Source organism: Tamandua tetradactyla, chromosome 7, assembly GCF_023851605.1.
Source record: "Tamandua tetradactyla isolate mTamTet1 chromosome 7, mTamTet1.pri, whole genome shotgun sequence".
Lineage (NCBI taxonomy): Eukaryota > Metazoa > Chordata > Mammalia > Pilosa > Myrmecophagidae > Tamandua > Tamandua tetradactyla.
Genome location: NC_135333.1, coordinates 32,488,453 through 32,514,359, shown reverse-complemented (window position 1 = coordinate 32,514,359; position 25,907 = coordinate 32,488,453). Strand labels below are relative to the sequence as shown.

The 25,907-nt window shown below is 36.4% G+C and overlaps 1 protein-coding gene across 1 annotated transcript in view; it reads left to right on the top strand.

The window, feature by feature from the left end:
- The window catches only part of ENTHD1 (ENTH domain containing 1), a 321,748-nt gene that overhangs the window by 86,042 nt on the left and 209,799 nt on the right, over positions 1 to 25,907 (top strand). Inside the window, 1 exon segment of the mRNA XM_077168183.1 lies at positions 1 to 36. Within this exon segment, the coding sequence (XP_077024298.1) occupies positions 1 to 36 (36 nt within the window).

Below are 25,907 nucleotides of genomic sequence, written 5' to 3'. Positions count from 1 at the left end.
AATTTCAGCACATAGATGAAGCAGGAAAAGACCAAGGTAGTGATTACAGAAGTTTATACAGTGTGCCAATATAAATTAAGAGTTTGGGATGGATCATTTTAAAACAGCAGCTGGGGAGAAGATTTCTAAAATGTACTGCGGGACAGTTCTTTCCATTTTAATCTTTTGTGTTCATTCCTCAGTCTTACAGAGCCATATATTTTCTTTTCTCAAAAGTGTATGTAAAACTAATGCACTTGGGTTTTGGATAAAATGATACCTTGTGGAAAATGAATTCAGCAAATAAAACAGACATGGCAATTTGGTATAATAATGTAACTGTAATTCATAATTATAATTAGATTGAAATTTAGTTATAAATCCAAGGAAATATTTCCTAAGATTATAGAATCTTCAATGATTAGATGGAAATAGTTGTATGAATACAAAAATCTAGGTCTGTAAGGAGAGGAGAAGATGAAGTAGGGAGAGAGAGGTAGAATATGAGATGATTCAATGCCTGATATTCTATAACAGTGAAAGAATTAGCATTTCTCCCCTTCTAATGTAAAATTATAATTCATGTTTAAAGTGAGCAGTCTCATGAATCATGAGAAATGAGTAAAATTCAGTACAGTTTCAGTGTTAAGTATACCTTTTTAAATTTAAATTATTTGTTTATTTGTAATAAGCATATATATGTTGTAATTATGTATCTATTGGAATTGTATTAGCCAGACATTCCATAACCCAGAATATTCTTAATAGTTTATCAGACTATCTATAATACAAGAATATAATGAAATGTGCTTACACCTTTCCCATATTATTCTTCAAAATGTATTGTTTAATTTTGATAGTTTTTCCCATCCATTTACCTGGTGGTTAAGATTTTAATGAATATGGGGTTTGTATTTCTCAATCTTTTGAAAAACTATATAAACAGATTTTACTAAAGTAGATAATTACATCAACCCAATACAGTATTTACTCATTGTCATACTAGAACAAATACGTTTTTTGCTATTATAAACACATCTTTCATAGAAAAATTACTTTATGTTCTTGTATACAAGAAATAAAATATTGGTGACTGAATGGCACCCAGGAGTTGGTTTATAATGTAGTGGTAGGAGTACAGACTGTAAGCTTTATATCAATGTTAAATTTCTTGATCTTGATAATTGCACTTAAGATGGTTTCATGACAAGAATATCCTTGTTCTTGGGAAATATCCCTGGAAGTATTAAGTGTGCAAGGAGCATGATGTATACAACTTACACTCATGTTCAGTGAATGAATCGGCAGATAGATGGATTGATAAAATGATTTGGCAAAATGTTAATATTGGTGGATCCTGGGTATCTGGGTGGGGGATATATTGGGTTTCTCTATATGGGGTTTGTATTTTTTTAACTGTAAAAAAGCAATGATAGGAGAACTATTAAGGAAGATTGACATAGTATATTTCATAGAGAATTGAATATATTGGATTATAATAATTTGAAACCTGGCACTTTGGACCACATATACCTCCTCTCTTACCAGACATGAAACTTCACAACCACTTGAAGGAAAGCATTTATTAGGATGAGACTGGATAGTTCAGTGGATTTAGTAGTAGTGAGAGTGAGCTTTTTATTCCTAGACTGCCATTCTAATTTAGTAGTGGTTGGTAGTGACTGTGAACAGCGAGGACATGAGGGCTGTTTCTTTGAGAACTTATGTTGTAGTTTCTTTTCATCTTTTCTATTTTTAGTACTTGTCTGGTAGTAAAAGGGTTAGGACTAATTGGCAACTTAGGGCTAGAGTGAGTAAATATTTCCCTCTATTTTAAAAATTCAGATATAATTCACATACCATAAAATTCACCATATTAATGTGTACAATGTAGTGGGTTCTAGTATAGTCATAAGATTGGGCAACCATCACCGCTATCTAACTCCAGGATATTTTCATCATCCTAAAAGGAAAACCTATATCCATTAAAAGTAACTCACCATTCCCCAGCCCCCGGTAACCACTAATCACGTTCGCTATTCATGGATATTTTCCTATTCTGGACATTTCGTGTAAATGAAATAATACAATATGTAGCCTTTTGTGTCCACTGTATTTAACTTAGTATAATGTTTCTGAGATTCATCCATGTTGAAGCATGCTTCGGTACATCAGTACTTTATTACTTTTTATGGATGAATAATAATCTATTGTCTGGCTGTAACATTTTGTTTATCCATCCATGAGTTGTTGGACATACGAATTATTTCCACTTTTTTGGCTGTTATAAATAATGCTGTTGTGAACGTTTATGTACAAGTTTTTGTGTGAATATGTGTTTTCAGTTCTTTTGGTTCTGTGGTGAGGAGTGGAATTGCTGGCTTGTAACTCTTATGTTTAGCTTTTCTTTCCATGCATGGGCTGGGAATAAAACGTCAGTCTCCTGCATGGCAGGCGAGCTATTATTGAACCACCTGTGCACCCTAAGTTTAACTTTTTGAGGAACCACCAAATTGTCTGTTACAGTGGCTGCACCCTTTTATATTCCCATTGAATGTATGAAGGTTCTAGTTTTCTACACTTATTATTGTTTTCTACACTTATTATTGTTTTTTTTGGATCATAGCCATCCTAGGAGGTGTTGAAGTAGTATCTCCTTGTAGTTTTGATTTGCATTTCCTTAATGACTCAGGATACTGACTGTATTTTCATATACTTATTGGCCATTTGTATATCTTCTTGGAAAAATATCTGTTCAAATCCTTTGAACATTAAAAAATTGTTTCTTTTATTATATGAGTTCTTTATATATTCTGAATACTACATCCTTATCCAATAGATGATTTGCAAATATTTTATCCTATTCTGTGGGTTGTCCTTTCACTTTCTCAATAATGTCTTTTGAAGCACAAAAGCTTTTGATTTTGATGGAGTTCAACTTACTTATTTTTTCTTTGGCTATGTGTGCTTAGATATGCTTTGTACGTCTAAGGAACTATTGCCTAATGCAAGGTTGTAAAGATTTACCCCTTTGTTTTCTTCTAGAAGTTTTATAGTTTTTAGGTCTTTAATTTAGGTCCTTGATGAATTTTGACTTAATTTTTATATATGGTGTGAGAGAGGGGTTCGACTTCATTCTTTTTAACTTTTTTTATTGTATAATATAAGATATATATACAAAGTAAAGAAGAAAAAAGTAATAATTTTCAGAGCACTCTTCAACAAGTAGTTACAGGATAGATACCAGAGTTTGTCATGGACTATCACACCATCTTCTCAGATTTTTCCTTCTAGCTGCTCCAGAATATAGGAGGCTAGAACAGATAAATATGTTCTTTATCATCACAATCAACTTTTTTTTTTTTTTTAAAAATAACATATATTCAGAAAAGCAATAAATTTCAAAGGACAGCAAAATAATTAGTTGTAGAACAGATTTCAGAGTTTGGTATGGGTTACAATTCCACAATTTTAGGTGTTTACTTCTAGCTGCTCTAAGATACTGGAGACTAAATGAAATATCAAAATTTAATGATTCAGCAATCATATTCATTTGTTAAACCGTCCTTCTCTGTATAACTCCACCATCACCTTTGATCTTGTTACTCTACTCTTTAGGGATATTTGGGCTATGCCCATCCTAACTTTTTCATGTTGCAACGAGCTGTCAATAATGTGGGGATAGAAAGATAGAATTAGCTGATGCTCTGGAGAGGTTGAGCCCTCTAGGTTTCCAGACTTAAGTGGTCCAGGGACCCATATGGAGGTTGTAGGTTTCTGGGAAGTTACCCTAGTGCATGGAATGTTTGTAGAATCATATGTATTGCTCTAGGTGTTCTTTAGGATTGGCTGGAATGGTTTTGGTTAGGGTTTGGCAAGTTATGATAAGTAGCAATGTCTAACTGAAACTTGTGTAAGAGTGACCTCCCGAGTAGCCTCTCAACTCTATTTGAACTCTCTCAGCCACTGATACTTTATTTGTTACACTTCTTTTCCCCCTTTTGGTCAGGATGGCATTATTGATCCCATGGTGCCAGGGCCAGACTCATCCCTGGGAGTCATCTGCCGCACCACCAGGGAATCTTTGACCCCTGGATGTCATGTCTGATGGAGGGCAATGATTTCACTTACGGAGTTGGGCTTAGAGAGAGTGAGGCTACAACTGAGGAACAAAAGGGGTCCTCCAGAAGTAATTCTTAGACATATGTATAGGTAGGCTAAGCTTCTCTGATACCTACATGAGCTTCACAATAGTAAGACTCAAGATCAAGGGCTTGGCCTATTGATTTGGTTCCCCTATTGTTTGACACAGTGTCAGGGGATTCCCTGATGCTAAGGTTTAATAGTTCTATATTCTTTCTCCCATCCCTTAAAGGACTTTGCCAACACTTTTTGATTATCTGCTTGCTATATTCTAAGATGTATGCAGGCATTACATTGAGCTATACAGAATTAAAGGCCCTCATTCTTATTCTGGGCTCCCTGTGTTTCAATTGTTCACATGCGCTATCCAGACAGGTTGAGTTAGATTATGTGTTACAGAAAATTTAGGTTCCAGACAAAATAAACCTTTCTTCATTTGGTCTCAAAGAGTAGGTATGGTTCTAAAATATAGATAATGTCTTCCTTATGCTTGTATTCTGAATTACCATAATCCCGACCTGATTGGCTTCATTCTTATCTCTAAATACCAGGTTATAGATACATAAAACAGCATCTCAAAATCCAGAAATAATAATTACTGCTCTGAACTAAATATGTCTGCTATAAGAGTTTACAATCTAGGCCCCTGTTTTCTTATAAGCGTATTTTTAAAGGAGACCATACAATAATTGTTCTTTGGTTTCTTGCTTATTTTGCCTCACCAAATGTCCCATAGGCTCATTCACATCGTTACATGCCTCACAACCTCCTTCCTTTTTGTAGCAGGATAATATTCAATGATATGTATACACCTAGGTTTGCGAATCTACTTCTGAGTCAGCATATCCTTCGTCACCTGTATTCATTAGGCATCATGTATAATGCCCAAAGTCCACAGGACATCAACACTCTAAATTTTAGATAATTTCATTGTTCCCAAGAGACAGATAACCAATAAAAACACCCTCACCACAAAGGAAATCTAAACTTCCACTTAAGGCTTGTCCCTCCCCCCATTATTTACCCCTGCTGTTGCTGTGGTACTGCTGATGTTTTCCTATTAAACATAACCCATAGCGTGCAAAAACACTTTTCCTCCTGTACTCTGGACTTAAGTGCTCTTTGTACACAAATCATATCTTTGAAGTAGTTCTTGCAAGAACTTATTTTTATTTCTAGTGTTAATCAGCGGTACACATAGGTCTATACAACCTCTTTCCATCTTGTTAACCTTCAGCATGGTGAACTGAATATTATAGACTGACTAGAGAACCATCTTCACTTCTATCTATTCCTCACATTTGTGTTCATCCTCATTAGCTAATTGTTCACCCATCTCTAGCTTTGATGTATCTCTAAATCCCCTATATTCTGTATTATAAGCCTCTGATTTTATATTTACCATGGTCATAAAAGTAGAGTCATACATTATCTATCCTTTGTATCTGGCTAATTTCACTCAGCATTATGTTCTCAAGGCTTATCCATCTTGTCACGTACTTCAGGACGTCATTTCATCTTACTGCTGCATAATATTCCATTGTATATATATACTACATTTTGTTATTCCACTTGTCTGTTGATGGGCATTTGGATTGTTTCCATCTTTTGGTAATTGCAAATAATGCTGCTATGAACATCGGTGTGCAAATGTGTGTGTCGCTGCTTTCAGCTCTTCTGGGTATATATCAAGTAGTACTATTGCTACGTCAGAGGGCAACTCAATATTTAGTTTCCTGAGGAACCACTAAACTGTCTTCCATAGCAGCTGTATCATTATACATTCCCCCATCAGTGCACAAGTGTCCCAATTTCTGCACATCCTCTCCAACATTTATAGTTTCCTATTTTCTAATAGCAGCCATTCTTATAGGTGTGAGGTGGTATCGTAGTCGTGATCTGCATTTCCCTTATAGCTAGTGAAAATGAACATCTCTTCATGTGCTTTTGAGCCATCTGTATTTGCTCTTCAGAGAAATGCCTATTCATATTTTTAGCTCATTTTATAATTGGGTTGTTTGTTCTTTTGTTGTTGAGTTGTATGATTTCTTTATGTGTACAGGATACCAAATTTTTGTCTGATATGTAATTTCCAAATGTTTTCTTCCATTGAGTTGGTTCCTCTTCACCTTTTTGATAAAGTTTTTGAGGTGCAGAACCATTTGATTTTGAGGAGTTCCCATTTATATATTTTTTCTTTTGTGCTTGTGCTTTGGGTGTGAAGTTTAGGGAGCTACCTCATAGTACTAGGTCTTGAAGATGTTTCCCTACTTTTTCTTCTAGAAGCTTTATGGTGCCAGTTCTTATATTTAGGTGTTTGATCCACTTTGAGTTAACTTTTGTATAGGGTGTAAGGCAAGGGTCCTCTTTCATTCTTTTGGCTATTGATATCCAATTCTCCCATGCCCATTTATTGAAAAGACTATTTTGTCCCAGTTCAGTGGATTTGGAGGCCTTGACAAAAAATTGTTGACCATAGATTTGATAGTCTATTTCTGCACTCTCAATTTGATTCCACTGGTCAGTACTTCTGTCTTTGTGCCAGTACCATGCTGTTTTGACTACTGTGGCTTTATAATAAGTTTAAAAGTCAGCAAGTATTAATCCTTCCACTTCATTTCTTCTTTTTTAGGATGCTTTTAGCTATTCAGGGTCTCTTTCCCTTCCAGATGAATTTGGTAACTAGCCTTTCCAAGTCTTCAAAGTAGGTTGTTGGAATTTTGATTGGTACTGTGTTGAATCTGTAGGTTAATTTGGGTGGAATTGATGTCTTAACTATATTTAACCTTCCTATCCTATCATTTCGATGAGTAGAAATGTCTTTCCACCAATTTAGATCTTCTTTGATTTCTTTTAGCAATGTTATGTAGTTTTCTGTGTACCAGTCCTTTATATTCCTAGTTAAGTTCTTTCCTAAGTACTGGATCCTTTTAGTTGTATTTTGAATGGGATTTTTTTTCCTTAACTGACTCCTCAGGTCATTGCTTGTGTACAGAAATCAGTGTATACTGATTTTTGCACATTAATTTTTTATCTTGCCACCTTACCAAATTTATTAGCCCAAGTAACTTTGTTGTAGATTTCTCAGGATTTTCCAAGTATAGTATCATGTCATGTGCAAATAATGGAAGTTTTACTTCTTCCTTTCCAAACTGGATGCCTCTTATTTCTTTTTAGCCTTTGCTCTAGCTAGAACTTCTAGTGCAATGTTGAACAATAGTGGTGACAGAGAAGGGCATCCTTGTCTAGTTCCTTATCTTGGGGGAAAAGCTTTTAGTCTCTCTCCATTGAGTATGATGCTGCCTATCAGTTTTCTATATATGCCATTTATTATACTGAGGAAGTTACCCTGGATTTCTACCTTCTGAAGTGTTTTTATCCGAAAAGGATGTTGAATTTTGTCGAATGCTTTTTCAATATCAATCAAGATGATCATGTGATTTTTTTCCCTTTTGACTTGTTAATATGCTGTGTTACATTAATTGATTTTCTTGTGTTGAACCATCCTTGCATTCCTGGTATAAACCCCTCTTGGTTGTGGTGTATAATTATTTTAATGTGTTGTTGGATTCGATTTGCTAATATTTTGTTGAGAATTTTGCATCTATGCTCATTAGGGAGATTGGCCTGTAGTTTTCCTTTCTTATAGCATTTTTACCTAGTTTTGGTATTGAATTGATATTAGCTTTATAAAATGAGTTAGGTAGTGTTCCTTTTTCATCAATTTTTTGGAGAAGTTTGAGCAGGATTGGTATTAGTTCTTTTTTGGAATGTTTGAAAAAATTCTCCTGTGAAGCCATCTGGCCCGGGGCTTTTCTTAGTAGGAAGATTTTTGATGACTGATTGAATCTCTTTACTTGTGATTGGTTTGTTGAGATTTTCTATTTCTTCTTGAGTTCGCTTAGCTGGTTTGTGTGTTTCCGCAGATTTGTCCATTTCATCTAAGTTGTCTAGTTTGTTGGTGTATAGTTGTTCATAGAATCCTCTTACGACTTATTTCTTTAAGGTTCTAATTTCTCGTTTTGTTTATTTGCATCCCCCTCTCTTTTTTTCTTTGTCAGTCTTGCTTGTGGCATGTCAATTTTATTGATTTTTTTCAAAGAACCAGCTTTTGGTTGTATTGGTTCTTTCTGTTGTTCTTTTATTCTCCCATTCATTTACCTCTGTTTTAATCTTTGTTATTTCTCTTCTTCTGTTTGCTTTGGGGTTAGTTTATTGTACTTTCTCAAGTACTCCCCATGAGCAGTTAAGTCCTTGATATTTGCTCTTTCTTCTTTTTTAATATAAACATTTAAGGCAAGAAATCTCACTCTCAGCACAACCTTTGCTTCATCCCATAAATTCTGATATGTTGTATTCTCGTTTTCATTGATCTCCATATAGCTCCTGATTTCTCTCACAATTTCTTCTTTGACCTACTGGTTGTTTTAGAGTGTATAATTTAATCTCCATATGTTTTTGAAAGTTCTCATTCTTTCGTGGTTACTGAGATTCAACTTCATTCCATTGTGATCAGAGAAAGTTCTTTGAATAATTTCAGTGTTTTTAAATTTATAAAGATCTGTTTTGGGTCCCAGGATATGATCTGTCCTGGAGAATGTTCCATGAGCACTAGAGAAGAATGTATATTCTGGTGTTTTGGGATGTAATTACCTGTATATGTCTGTTAGTTCTCATTCATTTATCAAGTTATTTAACTTCTCTATTTCCTTGTTGATCTTCTGTCTGGTTGTTCTATTTATAGAGGAGAGTGGTGTTTTGAAGTATCCTACTATTGTTGTTGAAGCATCTATTGCTCCCTTCAGTTTTGCCAGTATTTGTCTCATGTACTTTGGAGCTCCTTGATTGGAAGTATAAATATTTGTGATTGTTATTTCTTCTTGGTGAATTGTCCTTTTTATTAATATTTAGTGTCCTTCTTTGTCTCTTATGATGTCATTACCTTTAAAGTCTATTTGTCCGATATTATTATAGCTACTACTGCTTCCTTTTGTTTACAACTTGTGTGGAACATCTTTTTCCAGTCTTTTACTTTCAATCTGTTTTTATCCTTGTGTCTAAGATGAGTCTCTTGTAAACTACATACAGCTGGATTATATTTCTTAATCCATTCTGCCAATCCGAGTCTTTCAGTTGGTAAGCTTAGTCCTTAACATTCAAAGTTATTACTGAAAAGGCGTTTCTTGAATCCAGCATCTTATCTTTTGGATTTTATTTGTCAGATCTATATATTATTTTCCCTCTTTCTCTTTTTATCCTGTAAGTTACCCTTACTGGTTGTACTCTTCAATCCTGTGCCCTCTTCCAGACCTCCCTCTCCTGTCTTTTTTTTTTCATCTGGGAACACTTCCTTTAGTATTTCTTGTTAGACTGGTCTCTTGTTGACATATTCTTTCAGGATTTGTTTGTCTGTGAAAAATTTAATCTCTCCCTCAGTTTTGAAGGACAGTTTGGCTGGGTACAGAATTCTTGGCTGAAAGTCTTTCTCTTTCAGGATCTTAAATATGTCATACCACTGCCTTCTTGTCTCCATAGTGCCAGTTAAGTAGTCTAAATTCAGTCTTATGTGGTTTCCCTTGTATGTAGTAGATCGTTTTTCTCTTGCCACTTTCAGGGTTTTCTGCTTCTCTTCAACATTTGACAGACTGATTAGTATTTGTCTTAAGGAAGGCCTATTTGGATTTATTCTGTTTGGAGTTTGTTGAGCTTCTTTGACTTGTATATTTATGTCCTTTATAAGGGTTGGGACTTTTCCCCTTTTATTATGTGGTACTCCTCATTGGCTTGTGTTCTGCCCTGGAATTGGGTCCCTGTGCCTGGATATGCGGGGGATTCTAACTCACTGCTATGAGTTGCTGTAGAGTCTGCAACTGCAGCAGGAGGGACCCAGACTGTGCTACCTGTATGCAACCCCTAAGCTGTGCAGAACCAAGTGAGGGAGAGAAACCTGGACTGGCAGATTTGTGATGGAAATTTCCTACCTGATCTTGGAGATTATTTTTCTTTTTCTTCAATTCAGCTTATGTGGAGTCCTTATCCAGTCTCTCTTATCCTCCAGAATTCCAGGCAAGGGGGATTTGTCCTTTTGTTAATTGATTCTGAGGGGAAACTTTTCCATGGGATGTCTTACATGGCTGTGTTAATAACGCCACCTATTTATTTATTTTTAATAAACTTTATTTTTAGAGGAGTTTTAGATTTATCAAAAAATTATGCAGAAAGCGCAGAGTCCTCTTATATTGCCCCCATAGTTTTTCCTAGTATTAACATCTTGAATTACTGTGGTACATTTATAACAATTGATGTACCAATATTGACACATTATTGTTATTTTTTTCTTTTTTAACTTTTAAAATTGTATACTATAACATATATACAAAGCAAGGAAAGAAGAAAGCCGTAATTTTCAGAGCACTCTCCAACAAGTAATTACAGGACAGATCCCAGAGTTTGCCATGGACTACCATACCATCCTCTCAGATGTTTCTTTCTAGCTGCTCCAGCACATTGGAGGGTAGAAGGAACAAATTTCAAAGCACAGCATAACAATTAGTTGTAGAACAGATTTAAGAGTTTGATATAGGTTATAATTCCACAGTTTTAGGTTGGTTTTTTTTTTCCTAGCTGCTCTAAGATGCTAGAGACTAAAAGAAATATCAATTTATTGATTTGGAAAACATATTCATATGTTAAACCCTACCTTCTCTGTATAACTCCATCACCTTTGATCTTTCTGTCCCACTCTTTAGGGGTATTTGGCTATGGTCATTCTAACTTTTCCATGTTGGAAGGGGCTGTCAGTAATATGGGGTAGGGAGATGGAACTAGCTCTGGAGAGACTGGGCCCTCTAGGTTTCAGGTCTTATCTGGTCCAGGGACCCATCTGGAGGTTGTAAGTTTCTGGAAAGGCACCCTAGTGCATAGAACCTTTGTAGAATCTTATATATTACCCTAGGTAGTCTTTAGGATTGGCTGGAATTCTGCCTGTCCTGAACTCCTGGCAACCACTGATCTTTTTACTGTCTCTATAGTTTTACCCTTTCTAGATTGTCATATAGCTGGAATCATAAAGTATATAGCCTATCCACACTGGCTTTCTTCACTTAGCAATTTATATTTGAGGTTCCTCCCTGTCATTTCATAGCTTCTTAGCTCATTTCTTTTTATTGCTGAATAATATTCCATGTATGGGTGTGCCACAGTTTGTTTATCCATTCACCTATGGAAAGACACCTTGGTTGCTTCCAATTTTTGGCATTTATTAATAAAATTGCTATAAACATTCATATATAGGGCTTTGTGTGGACAGTAGTTTTCAGCTCATTTTATCCTTTCAATTTTTTGGAAGGTTTTTTTTTTGGTCAGTTTTGAGAAAATCTTTATTAATTTTGATAATGCTATACTTCTTAATCCAGAAATTGCAAATGCATTAATTTTGTGAGGATAACATTTATTATTATGAAGATAAAATGCTAATTAAAATCTTGTATCACTAAATACTTCCTTTAAAAAGGAAGGTATTTTTAAAATGTTGAATAGAATACAGTCATCTGTGTAATTTACAGAGCAGCTGTTTTATCATCGTACTAAGCACTGTGATGTTTTTATAAAATGGAAACAGGTTCAGCCCTTGCTGAAATGAGCTTATAAGCTATTTTAGGAGAAACCTAGTTTACATAGCTAGATAGTGGTAAAATCAAGATTGCAATCTAGGCATTTTGGCTCTGGAATCTGTATTATTACCTACTACAAAATATTGTTGATTGAATGAATGAATGAATGAAGTTGATGCCAGATATAAAGGCAGATTCACTGCCTGCTGTGCATAACAGCCAGTCTGTAACACCAGGGTTTCAAAGAGAGAAAAAAGCTTTCATTGCAAAGCGCATTGTGAGGAGAACAGGAGAGCTTCATATCCGTCTCTGTGAACTGGAGAGCTTTATAGCATCTTGACGAAGACAGGCTTATGATAATGAGTACAGTGGTTTGAGATGAAGAGGTTAGAGATAGTGTAATTATGGATCATGATGAGACCGCTTACATACTTGGTCATAGGATGTATGTAAGGAAAATAGTGGCTTAATAGAATTATGGGTATGATTTTTAGTGTTACAATATGGGTTAGAGGTTTGAGCTACTGCGCATGTCAGTTGAAAGCTGTGAAACCTGGGAGCAAGGGACAAGCCGACACCAGCCCTGTGCCTTCCCATGTGACAGAGATGCCCTAAGATAGCAGCAGCTTATCATCAGAGTCCAGGTATCATCCTATTGATGTCTTGAGTTGGACATTTTCGTGGCCTAAGAACTGTAAATTATAAGTTAATAAATCCCCATTGTAAAAGCCAACCCATTTCTTATATATTACACTTCTGCAGTTTTAGAAAACTGAAAAAGGTGGCAAAAACCTTGAGACCTGAAACTTATTTCTGCAGTAGCACAGCTAGGTCTATGATTAGTCTCGAATTAACTTTTGTATATATTCTAAGTTCTTTCTTTTCCGTATGATATCCAGTTGTTTAAGCATAATTAGATTTTAATAATAGAGCATATCCATTGTTATCTCATTTGGCTCATGCAACATCTTATGAGAAAAAGGGTGTTATCTTTCTTATAGAGCTGAGGAGCTAAAGCTCAGAGAAGTTAAGTTATTTAGGTAAGATTGCACAGCTAAGTAATGGCTGAACATAATCAGAACTCATATATTCATGTTCTTTTATTATTCTACACAGTCTTTCTTAACTGAGTTAATAAAAATAGCTTACGGGTGTTTCACTGTACTAATAGAATGAACTTAATTAAGATTGTCTAAAAAATACCCAGTAGAATGGGAAACCTTTTTCATACCACCAAATTATTTATACAAATTATGTTGTTTTTTAATAAAACCAATCAGATTCTTAGAAATGTGTGCATTATAGGTTTATGTACTGTTAGGTGAGTCATGAAATTGCAGTTAATTTCATTTAAATTATAAGTGCCTATTTTGTACATAGACATTTATCGATTTAAATTGAAGATATATTATTTTAAAAGACACATTTAAAAAATAAATTTTGACATTAAATGTTCAAAAAGCTGTTTTAGAACAAACATACATCATTATTATAAAGTATTAAATAGTATTAAATCATAACAATATTTGTCCTGTTGTGTCTGGCTTATTTCACTCAACATTTCTCCAAAGCTCATGAGTTGTAGGATTTCTTTGTATATTCTGGAAATTACACCTTTATCAGATATGTAGTTTCCAAATATTTTCTCCCATTGAGTGGGCTGCCTTTTCACCCTTTGACAGAGTCCTCTGAATTACAAAAATATTCGATTTTGAGGTGAGGCAATCCATTTATTTTTCTTTTGTTGCTTGTGCTTTGGGTGTAAAATCTAAGAAACTACTGCCTATCACTAATTCTTGACAATGTTTCCCTATATTTTCTTCTACAAGTTTTATGGTGGGTCTTGTTTTTAGGTCTTTGATCCACTTTGAGTTAATTTTTTTTAACTTTTTAAATTGTATAATATAACATACATACAAAGCAAAGAAAAAAAGCAATAGTTTTCAAAGCACTCTTCAACAAGAGTTGAAGCATTCTTCAACTCGATAGGACAGATCGAGTTTGTCATGGGCTACCATACCATCATCTCAGATTTTTCCTTCTAGCTGCTCCAGAGTATAGGAAGCTAGAAGGAATAATTTTTTTTTTTTAATCATCACAATCAAGTTTTTTCTTTTTTGTGTGTGAAAAATAACATATGCAAAAAAATTTCAAAGAACAGCACAACAATTAGTTGTAGAACAGATTTCAGAGTTTGGTATGGGTTACAGTTCCGCATTCTTGGTTTTTACTTCTAGCTGCTCTTAGATATTGGAGATAAAAGAAATATCAATTTAATGATTCAGCAGTCACATTCGTTTGTTAAACCCTACCTTCTCTGTATAACTGCATCATCACCTTTGATCTTTCTGGGTTTTTGGGCTATGACCATTCTAACTTTTTCATGTTGGAAGGGGCTGTTAATAATATGAGGTAGGGAGATGGAACTAGCTCTGGAGAGACTGGGCCTTCTAGGTTTCAGGACTAATCTGGACCAGGTACCCATCTGGAAGTTGTAGGTTTCTAGAAAGTTACCCTATTGCATGGAACATTTATAGAATCATATATATTGCCCTAGGTATTCTTTAGGATTAGCTGGAATGATTTTGGTTGGGGTTTGGCAAGTTATGATAGGTAGCACTGTCTATCTGAAGCTTGTGTAAGAGTGGCCTCCAGAGTAGCCTCTTGACTGTATTTGAACTCTTTTGGCCAACTTGATACTTTATTAATTAAACAATTTTCCCCCTTTTGGTCAGGATGGAATTGTTGATCTCATGGTGCCAGAACTGGAATTACCCCTGGAAGTCATCTCCCATACTGCCAGGGAGACTTTCACCCCTGGATGTCATGTCCCACATAGGGGGGACGGTAGTGATTTCACTTACAGAGTTGGGTTTAGTGAGAGTGACGTCACATCTGAGCAACAAAAGAAGTCCTCCAGAAGCACACTTTGAGTTAATTTTTGTATGGAGTGTGAGATAGGGGTCCTTTTTCATTCTTTTAGATAAGGATATCTCGTTCTCTCAACATCATTTATTGAAGAGACTGTTCTGGCCCAGATGAGTGGTCTTGGAAGGCTTGTCCAAAGTCACTTGACCAAGGAAGGTTCCAAGACGATGGCTTCTTGAGGTGTGGAATTTAGTTTGTCCTCCAGAACATCTAGTAAATAGCTAAGAACAGTACAGAACAACTGGTGGGGCCATATCATTGACCAGACACACAGTTGACACCAGTCTGGACAAGCTGGACCAGCTGTGATCTCACCCAGAACCATAAGTCCCCCAAGCCATGGAAGCCGGCGCCCCTCCTCCAAAAGCAGGTTCCCAGAGGGAAAAGGAAAGACTTTACTAACAGCAAGGGGCTGAGTTCAACCAAGCTCCAACTGTGGAATTAATTAACAAATTCTGATTACTAAAAATAGGCCCTTAGCTCAGCTAAATCTCAAATAAAAGCTAAAATTAGCAGTTTTTGCCCCTGTGCAGAGGGGGCAGGGCTGATGGGAAAAAAACAAACAACAATGCTGGTTTTTTGGGTCGGACAGCACTCAATACTTGAAACGGTCTGGACCTCCCAAAAAAGAGGGGTCACATAAGACCTGGAGATACACAGAGCAACATACTAACTTAAACTCTTCATTAACAAACCCCAGAAATGGGGTCCTGCTCTGAAAGGGATTTTTTTTTTTTTTTTTTTTTTTTTTTGCTTTGCTTCTGCAACTTAACTGTTCTCAGGCTCCAACTGCCCCAGGTAAGGGTGGAATTAAGTTTGTCTGAGAGATTAAGAGGCTGGCCAGGTGAAAGGAGGTAATCCCAGGGAGGCTGTGCCTTCCCTAGGAGAGGGTTGGGGCCCAGCACAGGTAGAACCCCTCCCTCAAGGAATTCAGAAACCAAGGACTGGAAAACTGAAGCAATTAAAACCGGCATACAACCTCTCCTCTGTTTCAACCACACCCCGGCAGAAAGAGTTTGCTGAAGTTAAAGGTACCACATCATTTTATGCTGATGGGACCTGCAGGCAGACAAGCACCACATACTGGGCAGAATAGGAAAAACACAGAGTCTAGAGGCTTCATAAGAAAATCTGTCAACCTGCTGGGTCTCACCCTCAGGAAAAACTGATGCGGGTGACTCTGACCTCCTGAGAGGATGCCAATCTGGTCTGGAAAGTTAGACTGGGGTGTATAATACCTAAGTAGACCCTCCTAAAGAAAAAAAAAGCATCATACAGGCAGGGCAAAAAGCAAGAAAACAAGAACTGGAAAATTCTGATACATTAAACAAAACCTATGCAAGAGGTCTAGAATAAGTTGAACTGAATGCCAAAGAACAGAGATAGAACAAAGCCATCCAGCAAGAAAATCCTAGGTAAAAAAGTGAAAACAATCTCTAGAATAAATTAATTAAGGAAATTAAATGCATAGATGCCAGCAACAAATAATGAACCATACTAGGAAAATTGAAGATATGACCCAGTCAAAGGAACAAACCAACAATTCAAATGAGATACAGGAATTGAAATGATTAATTCAGGATATTCAGACAGACATGGAAACTCTCATCAAAAAAATCAATGAATTGAGGGAGGATAAAGAAGGCAACTAACAAACAAAAAGAAGAACACAAAAGTCTGAGAAAACAAATCACAGAACTTATGGGAATGGAAGGCACAGAAAAAGAGATGAAAAAAACAATGGAAACCTACAATGTTAGATTTCAAGAGGCAGAAGATAGTGAATTGGAGGACAGGACATCTGAAATCCGACAAGCAAAAGAAAATATAGGAAAAAGAATGAAAAAATATCAGCAGGGACTCAGGGAATTGAATGACAACATGAAGCACATGAATATATGTGTTGGGGGTGTCCCAGAGGGAGAAGAGAAGGGAAAAGGAGGAGAAAGACTAATGGAGGAAATGATCACTGAAAATTTCCAACTCTTAGGAAAGACTTAAAATTACAGACCAAGAAGTGCAGCATACCTTTAACAGAATAGAAGCAAACAAACATATACCAAGACACTCTCTACTCAGAATGTCAGATGTCAAAGAGAAAGAGAAAATTTTGAAAGCAGCAAGAGAAAAGCAATCCATCACATGCAAGGGAAACCCAATAAGGCTATGTGTAGATTTCTCAGCAGAAACCATGGAGGTGAGAAGACAGTGGTATGATATATTTAAGATTCTAAAAGAGAAAAACTGCCAACCAAGAATTCTATATCCAGCAAAATTGTCCTTTAAGAATGAGGGGGAAATTAAAACATTTTGAGACAAAAAAGTCACTGACAGAATTTGTGACCAAGAGACCAGCTCTGCAAGAAATACTAAAGGGAGCACTAGAGACAGTTAGGAAAAGACACCAGAGAGAGGTGTGGAGAAGAGTGTAGAAATGAAGACTATCAGTAAAGGTAAAAAGAGGAAAAAATAGATATGACTTATAAAATCCAAAAGGCAAAATGGTAGAAGAAAGTACTACCCGTTCTGTAATAACACTAAATGTTAATGGATTAAACTCCCAATCAAAAGACATAGACTGGCATACTGAAAAACAAGACCCATTGATATGCTGTCTACAGGAGATACATTTTAGACCCAAGGACAAACCTTTCACTTTAGGTTGAAAGTGAAAGGTTGGGAAAAGATATTTCATGCAAACACCAATCGAGAAAGAGCAAGAGTAGCTATACTAATATCTGACAAAGTAGACTTCAAATGTAAAACAATTAAAAGAGACAAAGGACACAATGTAGTAATAAAAGTAACAATTCAACAAGAAGACATAGCAATCATAAATATTTATGCACTGAGCCAGAGTGCTCCAAAATACATGAAACAAACACTGAAAACACTGAAAAGAGAAATAGGTGCATCTATCATAATAGCTGGAGACTTTAATTCCCTGCTCTCATTAATGGACAGAATATCTAGACAGTGGATAAATAAAGAAACTATTTGAATAATACTATAAACAAACTAGACTTAGCAGACATTTATAGAACATTGCCCTCCACAACAGCAGGATACCCCTTTTTCTCAAGTACTTATGATCATTCTCAAGGATAGACCATATGCTAGGTCCAAAGCAAGTCTCAATAAATTTAAAAAGATTGAAATTATACAAAACACTTTGTTGGATCATAAAGGAGTGAAGTTGGAAATCAATAAGAGGCAGAGAGCCAGAAAATTCACAAATATATGGAGGCTCAACAACACACTCTTAAACAACCACTGGATCAAGGTAGAAATTACAAGAGAAATCAGTAAATATCTCGAGGCAAGTGAAAATGAAAACATATCAAAATATATGAACTGCAGCAAAGGCAGTACTAAGAGGGAAATTTATTGCCCTAAATGCCTATATCAAAAAAGAGGAAAGAGCAGAAATCGAGGAATTAACTGTTCACTTAGAATAACTAGAGAAAGAACAGTAAACTAACTTCAAAGCAAGCCAAATGAAAGAAATAATGAGGATTAGAGCAGAAATAAATGAAATTGAGAACATGGAAACAATAGAGAAAAATCAACAAAACCACAGAAGTTGGTTCTTTGAGAAAATCAGTAAAATGATGGACCCTTAGCAAGGTTGACTTCTTCCAAATAGAAAAAATCAGAAATGGAAGAGGAGACATAACTATGGACCTCACAAAATAAAGGCGATAATGAGAGGATACTATGAACAACTTTATGCTAATAAGATAGAAAATGTAGATGAAATGGACAACTTCCTAGAAAGGCATGAACAGCCAACTTTTTTTTTTTATTAATTAACGGAAAAAAAGAAATTAACCCAACATTTAGAAATCATACCATTCTACATATGCAATCAGTAATTCTTAATATCATCACATAGATGCATGATCATCATTTCTTAGTACATTTCCATCGGTTTAGAAGAACTAGCAACACAACCGAAAAAGATATAGAATGTTAATATAGAGAAAAAAATAAAAGTAATAATAGTAAAAACAAACCAAACCAAAGCAAAACAAAACAAAAACCTATAGCTCGGATGCAGCTTCATTCAGTGTTTTAACATGATTACTTTACAATTAGGTATTATTGTGCTGTCCATTTTTGAGTTTTTTTATCTAGTCCTGTTGCACAGTCTGTTTCCCATCAGCTCCAATTACCCATTATCTTACCCTGTTTCTAACTCCTGCTGAACTCTGTTACCAATGACATATTCCAAGTTTATTCTCGAATGTCGATTCACATCATTGGGACCATACAGTATTTGTCTTTTAGTTTTTGGCTAGACTCACTCAGCATAATGTTCTCTAGGTCCATCCATGTTATTACATGCTTCATAAGTTTATCCTGTCTTAAAGCTGCATAATATTCCATCGTGTGTATATACCACAGTTTGTTTAGCCACTCGTCTGTTGATGGACATTTTGGCTGTTTCCATCTCTTTGCAATTGTAAATAACGCTGCTATAAACATTGGTGTGCAAATGTCCGTTTGGGTTTTTGCCCTTAATTCCTTTGAGTAGATTCCCAGCAATGGTATTGCTGGGTCGTATGGCAATTCTATATTCAGCTTTTTGAGGAACCACCAAACTGCCTTCCACAGTGGTTGCACCATTTGACATTCCCACCAACAGTGGATAAGTGTGCCTCTTTCACCGCATCCTCTCCAGCACTTGTCATTTTCTGTTTTGTTGATAATGGCCATTCTGGTGGGTGTGAGAAGATATCTCATTGTGGTTTTGATTTGCATTTCTCTAATTGCCAGGGACATTGAGCATCTCTTCATGTGCCTTTTGGCCATTTGTATTTCCTCCTCTGAGAGGTGTCTATTCAAGTCTTTTCCCCATTTTGTAATTGGGTTGGCTGTCTTTTTGTTGTTGAGTTGAACAATCTCTTTATAAATTCTGGATACTAGACCTTTATCTGATATGTCATTTCCAAATATTGTTTCCCATTGTGTAGGCTGTCTTTCTACTTTCTTGATGAAGTTCTTTGATGCACAAAAGTGTTTAATTTTGAGGAGCTCCCATTTATTTATTTCCTTCTTCAGTGCTCGTGCTTTAGGTTTAAGGTCCATAAAACTGCCTCCAATTGTAAGATTCATAAGATATCTCCCTACATTTTCCTCTAACTGCTTTATGGTCTTAGACCTAATGTTTAGATCTTTGATCCATTTTGAGTTAACTTTTGTGTAGGGTGTGAGATATGGGTCTTCTTTCATTCTTTTGCATATGGATATCCAGTTCTCTAGGCACCATTTATTGAAGAGACTGTTCTGTCCCAGGTGAGTTGGCTTGACTGCCTTATCAAAGATCAAATGTCCATAGATGAGAGGGTCTATATCTGAGCACTCTATTCGATTCCATTGGTCAATATATCTACCTTTATGCCAATACCATGCTGTTTTGACCACTGTGGCTTCATAATATGCCTTAAAGTCAGGCAGTGCAAGACCTCCAGCTTCGTTTTTTTTTCCTCAAGATGTTTTTAGCAATTCAGGGCACCCTGCCCTTCCAGATAAATTTGCTTATTGATTTTTCTATTTATGAAAAATAAGTTGTTGGGATTTTGATTGGTATTGCATTGAATCTGTAAATCAATTTAGGTAGGATTGACATCTTAACTATATTTAGTCTTCCAATCCATGAACACGGTATGCCCTTCCATCTATTTAGGTCTTCTGTGATTTCTTTTAGCAGTTTTTTGTAGTTTTCTTTATATAGGTTTTTTGTCTCTTTAGTTAAATTTATTCCTAGGTATTTTATTCTTTTATGAACAGCCAACTTTGACTCGAGAAGAAATAGGTGACCTCAATAAACCAATCACAAGTAAAGAAATTGAATCAGTCATTAAGAGGCTCCTCAAAAAGAAAAGTCCAGGACAGATGGCTTCACATGTGAATTCTGCCAAACATTCAAGAAAGAATTAGTACCTAATCTTGCTGCAACTATTAAATAAAAATTGAAGAGAAAGGAAGCTACTTTCTCTAGGAAAGTAGAGGAAGCCAATTCCATTCTAGGAAGCCAACATAACCCCCATACTAAAGCCAGACAAAGATACAACAAGAAAAGAAAATTATAGACCAATCTATCTAATGAACATAGATGCAAAAGTCCTCAACAAAATTCTTGCAAATCGAATCCAGCCACACGTTAAAAGAATCATTCATACACTATGTCCAAGTTGGATTCATCCCAGGTATGCAAGGATGGTTTAACATAAGAAAATCAATTAATGTAATACACCATATCAACAAATCAAAGCAGAAAAACCACGTGATCATCTCAATTAATGCAGAAAAAGCATTTGACAAAATTCAACATCCTTTCTTGTTGAAAACACTTTGGGATAGGAATAGATGGGAACTTCCTTAACATGATAACAGGAATATATGAAAAACCCACAGCTAACATCATCAGTAGGGAAAGACTGAAAGCTTTCCCCCTAAGATCAGGAACAAGACAAGGATGTTCACTGTCACTATTGTTATTCAACATTGTGTTGGAAGTTCTAGCCAGAGCAATTAGACAAGAAAAAGAAATACAAGGCATCAAAATTGGAAAGGAAGAAGGAAAATGCCCACTGTTTGCAGATGATATGATATTATATGTCGAAAACCCCAAAAATTCCACAGCAGAACTACTAGAAGCTAATAAATGAGTACACCAAAGTGGCAGGTTACAAGATCAATGCTCAAAAATCTGTAGTGGCCCACTTCTGGGTCAAGATGGCGGCTTAACAATGTGCACATTTTAGTTCGTCCTCCAGAACAACTACTAAATAACCAGAAACAGTACAGAACAGCTCCTGGGGCCATGTCAGTGACCAGACACACAGCATATCCCAGTCTGGACCAGCTGGACCAGCTGTGAGCACCCCCCAGGACCGTGAGTTCCCAAAGCTGCGGCAGCCAGCGCCCCTCCCCCACAGGCCGCTTCCCAGAGGGGAAAGGAAAGGACTTTACCAGCAGCAGGGACTGGGCACAATCAAACGCCAATTGTGGAACTAATTAACAAATTCTGACTACTAAAAATAGGCCCCCAGCTTAGGTGAACTTGATCAAAGTGGAGGTTGCTCATTTTTGCCCCGGCACCAAGGGGGCAGGACTGACAGAAAAAGGGGGGAAAAAAAGAAGGAAACAGGTTTTTGTGGCTGTGTGTCTACAAAGGCTTGACTGCCTCTGGATACAGCAGCAGGACTTCTCAGGCTGCAACTGCCCCAGGCATAGGTAGAAGTGAGCTCTTTTGGGGGCTTGTCTGGAGTCTATGCCTTCCCCAGGGGAGGGATGAAGCCCCACTCATGTGGAATCCCTCCATCAAGGAATTCAGACACCAGGCCTTGGTAATTTGAAGCCATTAATACCAGCCTACAACCTCTCCTCTGTCTCCACCACGCCCCCAGAAGGGAGAGTCTGCCAAAGTTAAAGGTACCGCATCATCTTATGCTGGTGGGACCTGCAGTCAGACAAGTGCCACATAATGGGCAGGATAAGAAAAACAGAGTCCAGAGACTTCACAGGAAAGTCTTTCAACCTGCTGGGTCTCACCCTCAGGGAAAACCGACACAGGTGACTCTTTCCTCCTGATAGGAAGCCAGTTTGGTCTGGGAAAATCTGGCTGGGGTCTATAATATCTAAGTAGACCCTCCTAAGTTGGGGGGGGGGGAAGGCACCACACAAGCAGGGAAAAAAACAAGAAAACAAGAACTGAAAAATTCTCCTCTGTTAAACAAAACTTAAGCTAGAGGTCCAGATAAAGCTGAATGGAATGCCAAAGAACAGATAGACAACAAATTCATCCAGCAAGAAAACCCTAGATAAAAGAAGTGAAAGCAATCTCCAGAATAAACTAATTAAGGTAATTAAATGCCTAGACACCAACAAAAAATAACAAAGCACACTAGGAAAATTGAAGATATGGCCCAGTCAAAGGAACAAACCAACAATTCAAATGACATACAGGAGCTGAAACAATTAATTCAGAATGTACGAACAAACATGGAAAACCTCATCAAAAACCAAATCAATGAATTGAGGGAGGATACAAAGAAGGCAAGGAAAGAACAAATCACAGAACTTATGGGAATGAAAGACACAGTAGAAGAGATGAAAAAAACAATGGAAACCTACAATGGTAGATTTCGAGAGACAGAACATAGGATTTCTGAACTTGAGGATGGAACATCTGAAATCCGACAAGAAACAGAAACTATAGGGAAAAAATGGAAAAATATGAGCAGGGACTCATATTTTGAATTGAAAGACAATATGAAGCGCACGAATATATGTGTTGTGGGTGTCCCAGAAGGAGAAGAGAAGGGAAAAGGAGGAGAAAAACTAATGGAGGTAATTATCACTGAAAATTTCCCAACTCTTATGAAAGACTTACAATTACAGATCCAAGAAGTGCAGCGTACCCCAAAGAGAATAGATCCAAATAGACATACTCCAAGACATTTAATAATCAGAATGTCAGAGGTCAAAGAGAAAGAGAGGATCTTGAAAGCAGCAAGAGCCAAGCAATCCATCACATACAAGGGAAGCCCAATAAGACTATGTGCAGATTTCTCAGCAGAAACCATGGAGGCGAGAAGACAGTGGGATAATATATTTAAATTATTAAAAGAGAAAACTGCCAACCAAGAATTCTATATCCAGCAAAACTGCCCTTCAAAAATGAGGGAGAAATTAAAACATTTTCAGACAAAAAATCAGAGAGAATTTGTGACCAAGAGACCATCTCTGCAAGAAATACTAAAGGGAACACTAGAGACAGATACGAAGACAGAAGAGAGAGGTGTGGAGAAGAGTGTAGAAAGGAAGACTATGAGTAAAGGTAAAAAGAAGGAAAATTAGATATGACAAAAAAAATCCAGAAAGCAAAATAGTAGAAGAAAGTACTACCCATGCAGTAATAATATTGAATGTTAATGTATTAAACTCTCCAATCAAAAGACATAGTCTGGCAGAATGGATTAAAAATCAGGACCCATCTATATGCTGTCTCTACTCAAAGGACATGAGGCCAAGGACACAAATGGACATTTACACACCAATGTTTATAGCAGCATTATTAACAATTACCAAGAGATGGAAACAGCCAAAATGTCCATCAACAAACAGTTGGCTAAACAAACTGTGACATTTACATAAGATGGAATATTATGCAGCTGTAAGACAGAATAAAGTTATGAAGTATGTAACAACATGAATGGACCTTAAGGACATTATGCTGAGTGTGATTAGCCAGAAACAAAAGGACAAATACTGTATGGTCTCACTGATATGAACTGACATTAGTGAATAAACTTGGAATATTTTGTTGGTAACAGAGACCATCAGGAGATAGAAATAGGGTAAGATATTGGGCGATTGGAGCTGAAGGGATACAGAATGTGCAACAGGACTGAATATAAAAACTCAGAAATGGACAGCACAATATTACCTAACTGTAATACAATTATGTTAAAACACTGAATGAAGCTGCATATGAGAATGATAGAGGGAGGAGGGCTGGGGCATAAATGAAATCACAAAGAAAGATAGACAATAAACATTGAGATGGTGTAATCTAGGAATGCCTAGAGTGTATAATGATAGTGACTAAATGTACAAATTTTTAAAATACTTTTGCATGAGGAAGAACAAAAGAATGTCATTACTGCAGTGTGCTGAAAATAGATGGCAATTAATATTTTAAAATTTCAACTAATGTGTGAGACTAAAGCAAAAAATGTTTATTTAGTACAAATCTATACTTTGACTAGTGCATCTCCTAATATAACTTATGTAGATAGTTGATTGAATACCTTAAGTACATGGAACTTTGTATAGGACATGAGATTTTGTTGGTTTGTCCAGGTGATGCCCTGATGAATCCCAGAGTGATTTGATCAGTAAGTGGAGAAGTGTTTGCAAAGTCCCCTTCTGGGAATGGTGAGAACAGGGGAAAACTCAACTTCCCCAAGTTGAATTCTTGATATTCTCACAAGCAGTGTGGACAACCAAACCTATAGGCTAAGCCCCCAGTCTTGGGGTTTGTTCATATGAAATTTAACCCCATAGGGGATAGGTCAAGCCTACTTAAAATTAGTCCTAAGAGTCACCCCCAAGAGAACCTCTTTTGTTGCGCAGATGTGGCCTCTCTCTCCAGCCAACACAGCAAGCAGACTCACCACGCTCCCCCTGTCTACATGGGACATGACTACCAGGGGTGTGGATCTTCCTGGCAGTGTGGGACAGAAATCCCAGAATGAGCTGAGATTCAGCATCAAGGGATTGAGAAAAACTCTAGAATGAACTGAGACCCAGCATCAAGGGATTGAGAAAACCTTCTTGACCAAAAGGGGGAAGAGTGAAATGAGACAAAGTGTCAGGCTAAGAGATTCCAAACAGACTCTAGAGGTTATCCTGGAGGTTATACTTATGCATTAAGTAGATATCACCTTGTTATCCAAGATGTAATGGAGAGGCTGGAGGGAACTGCCTGAAAATGTAGAGCTGTGTTCCAGTAGCCATGTTTCTTGATGATGATTGTATAATGATATAGCTTTCACAATGTGACTGTGTGATTGTGAAAACCTTGTGTCTGATGCTCCTTTTATCTACCTTGTCAACAGATGAGATGAACATATGGAATAAAAATAAATAATAGGGGGAACAAATGTTGAAATAGAATTAGTTTGAAATGCTAGTGATCAATGAAAGGGATCAGTAAGGGATATGGCATGTAAATTTTTTTTTTCTGTTTGTTATATTTTCCTGTTGTCTTTTTATTTCTTTTTCTGAATTGATGCTAATGTTCTGGGAAATGATCATGATGATGAATATGCATCTATGTGATGATACTGTGAATTGCTGAGTGTATGTGTTGGGAATGTTTGTGCTGCTTGTAATTTTTTTAATTAATAAAAAATTAAAAGATTAAAAAGAAAAAAATCTGTTGTGTCTTTACACTAATAATGAGCAGGGAAATCAAGAAAAAATTCCATTTACAATTGCAACTAAAAGAATAAAATATTTCGGAATAAATTGAACTAGGATATGAAAGACCTATACAAAGAGATCTGCAAGAAATTGATGAAAGACATCACAGAAGACCCAACTAAATGGAAGGGCATAACGTGTTCATGAATTGGAAGAGTAAATATAGTTAAGATGTCAATTCTACTTTTATTGATTTATAGATTCAATGCAATACCAATTAAAATTCCAAAAACTTATTTTTCAGAA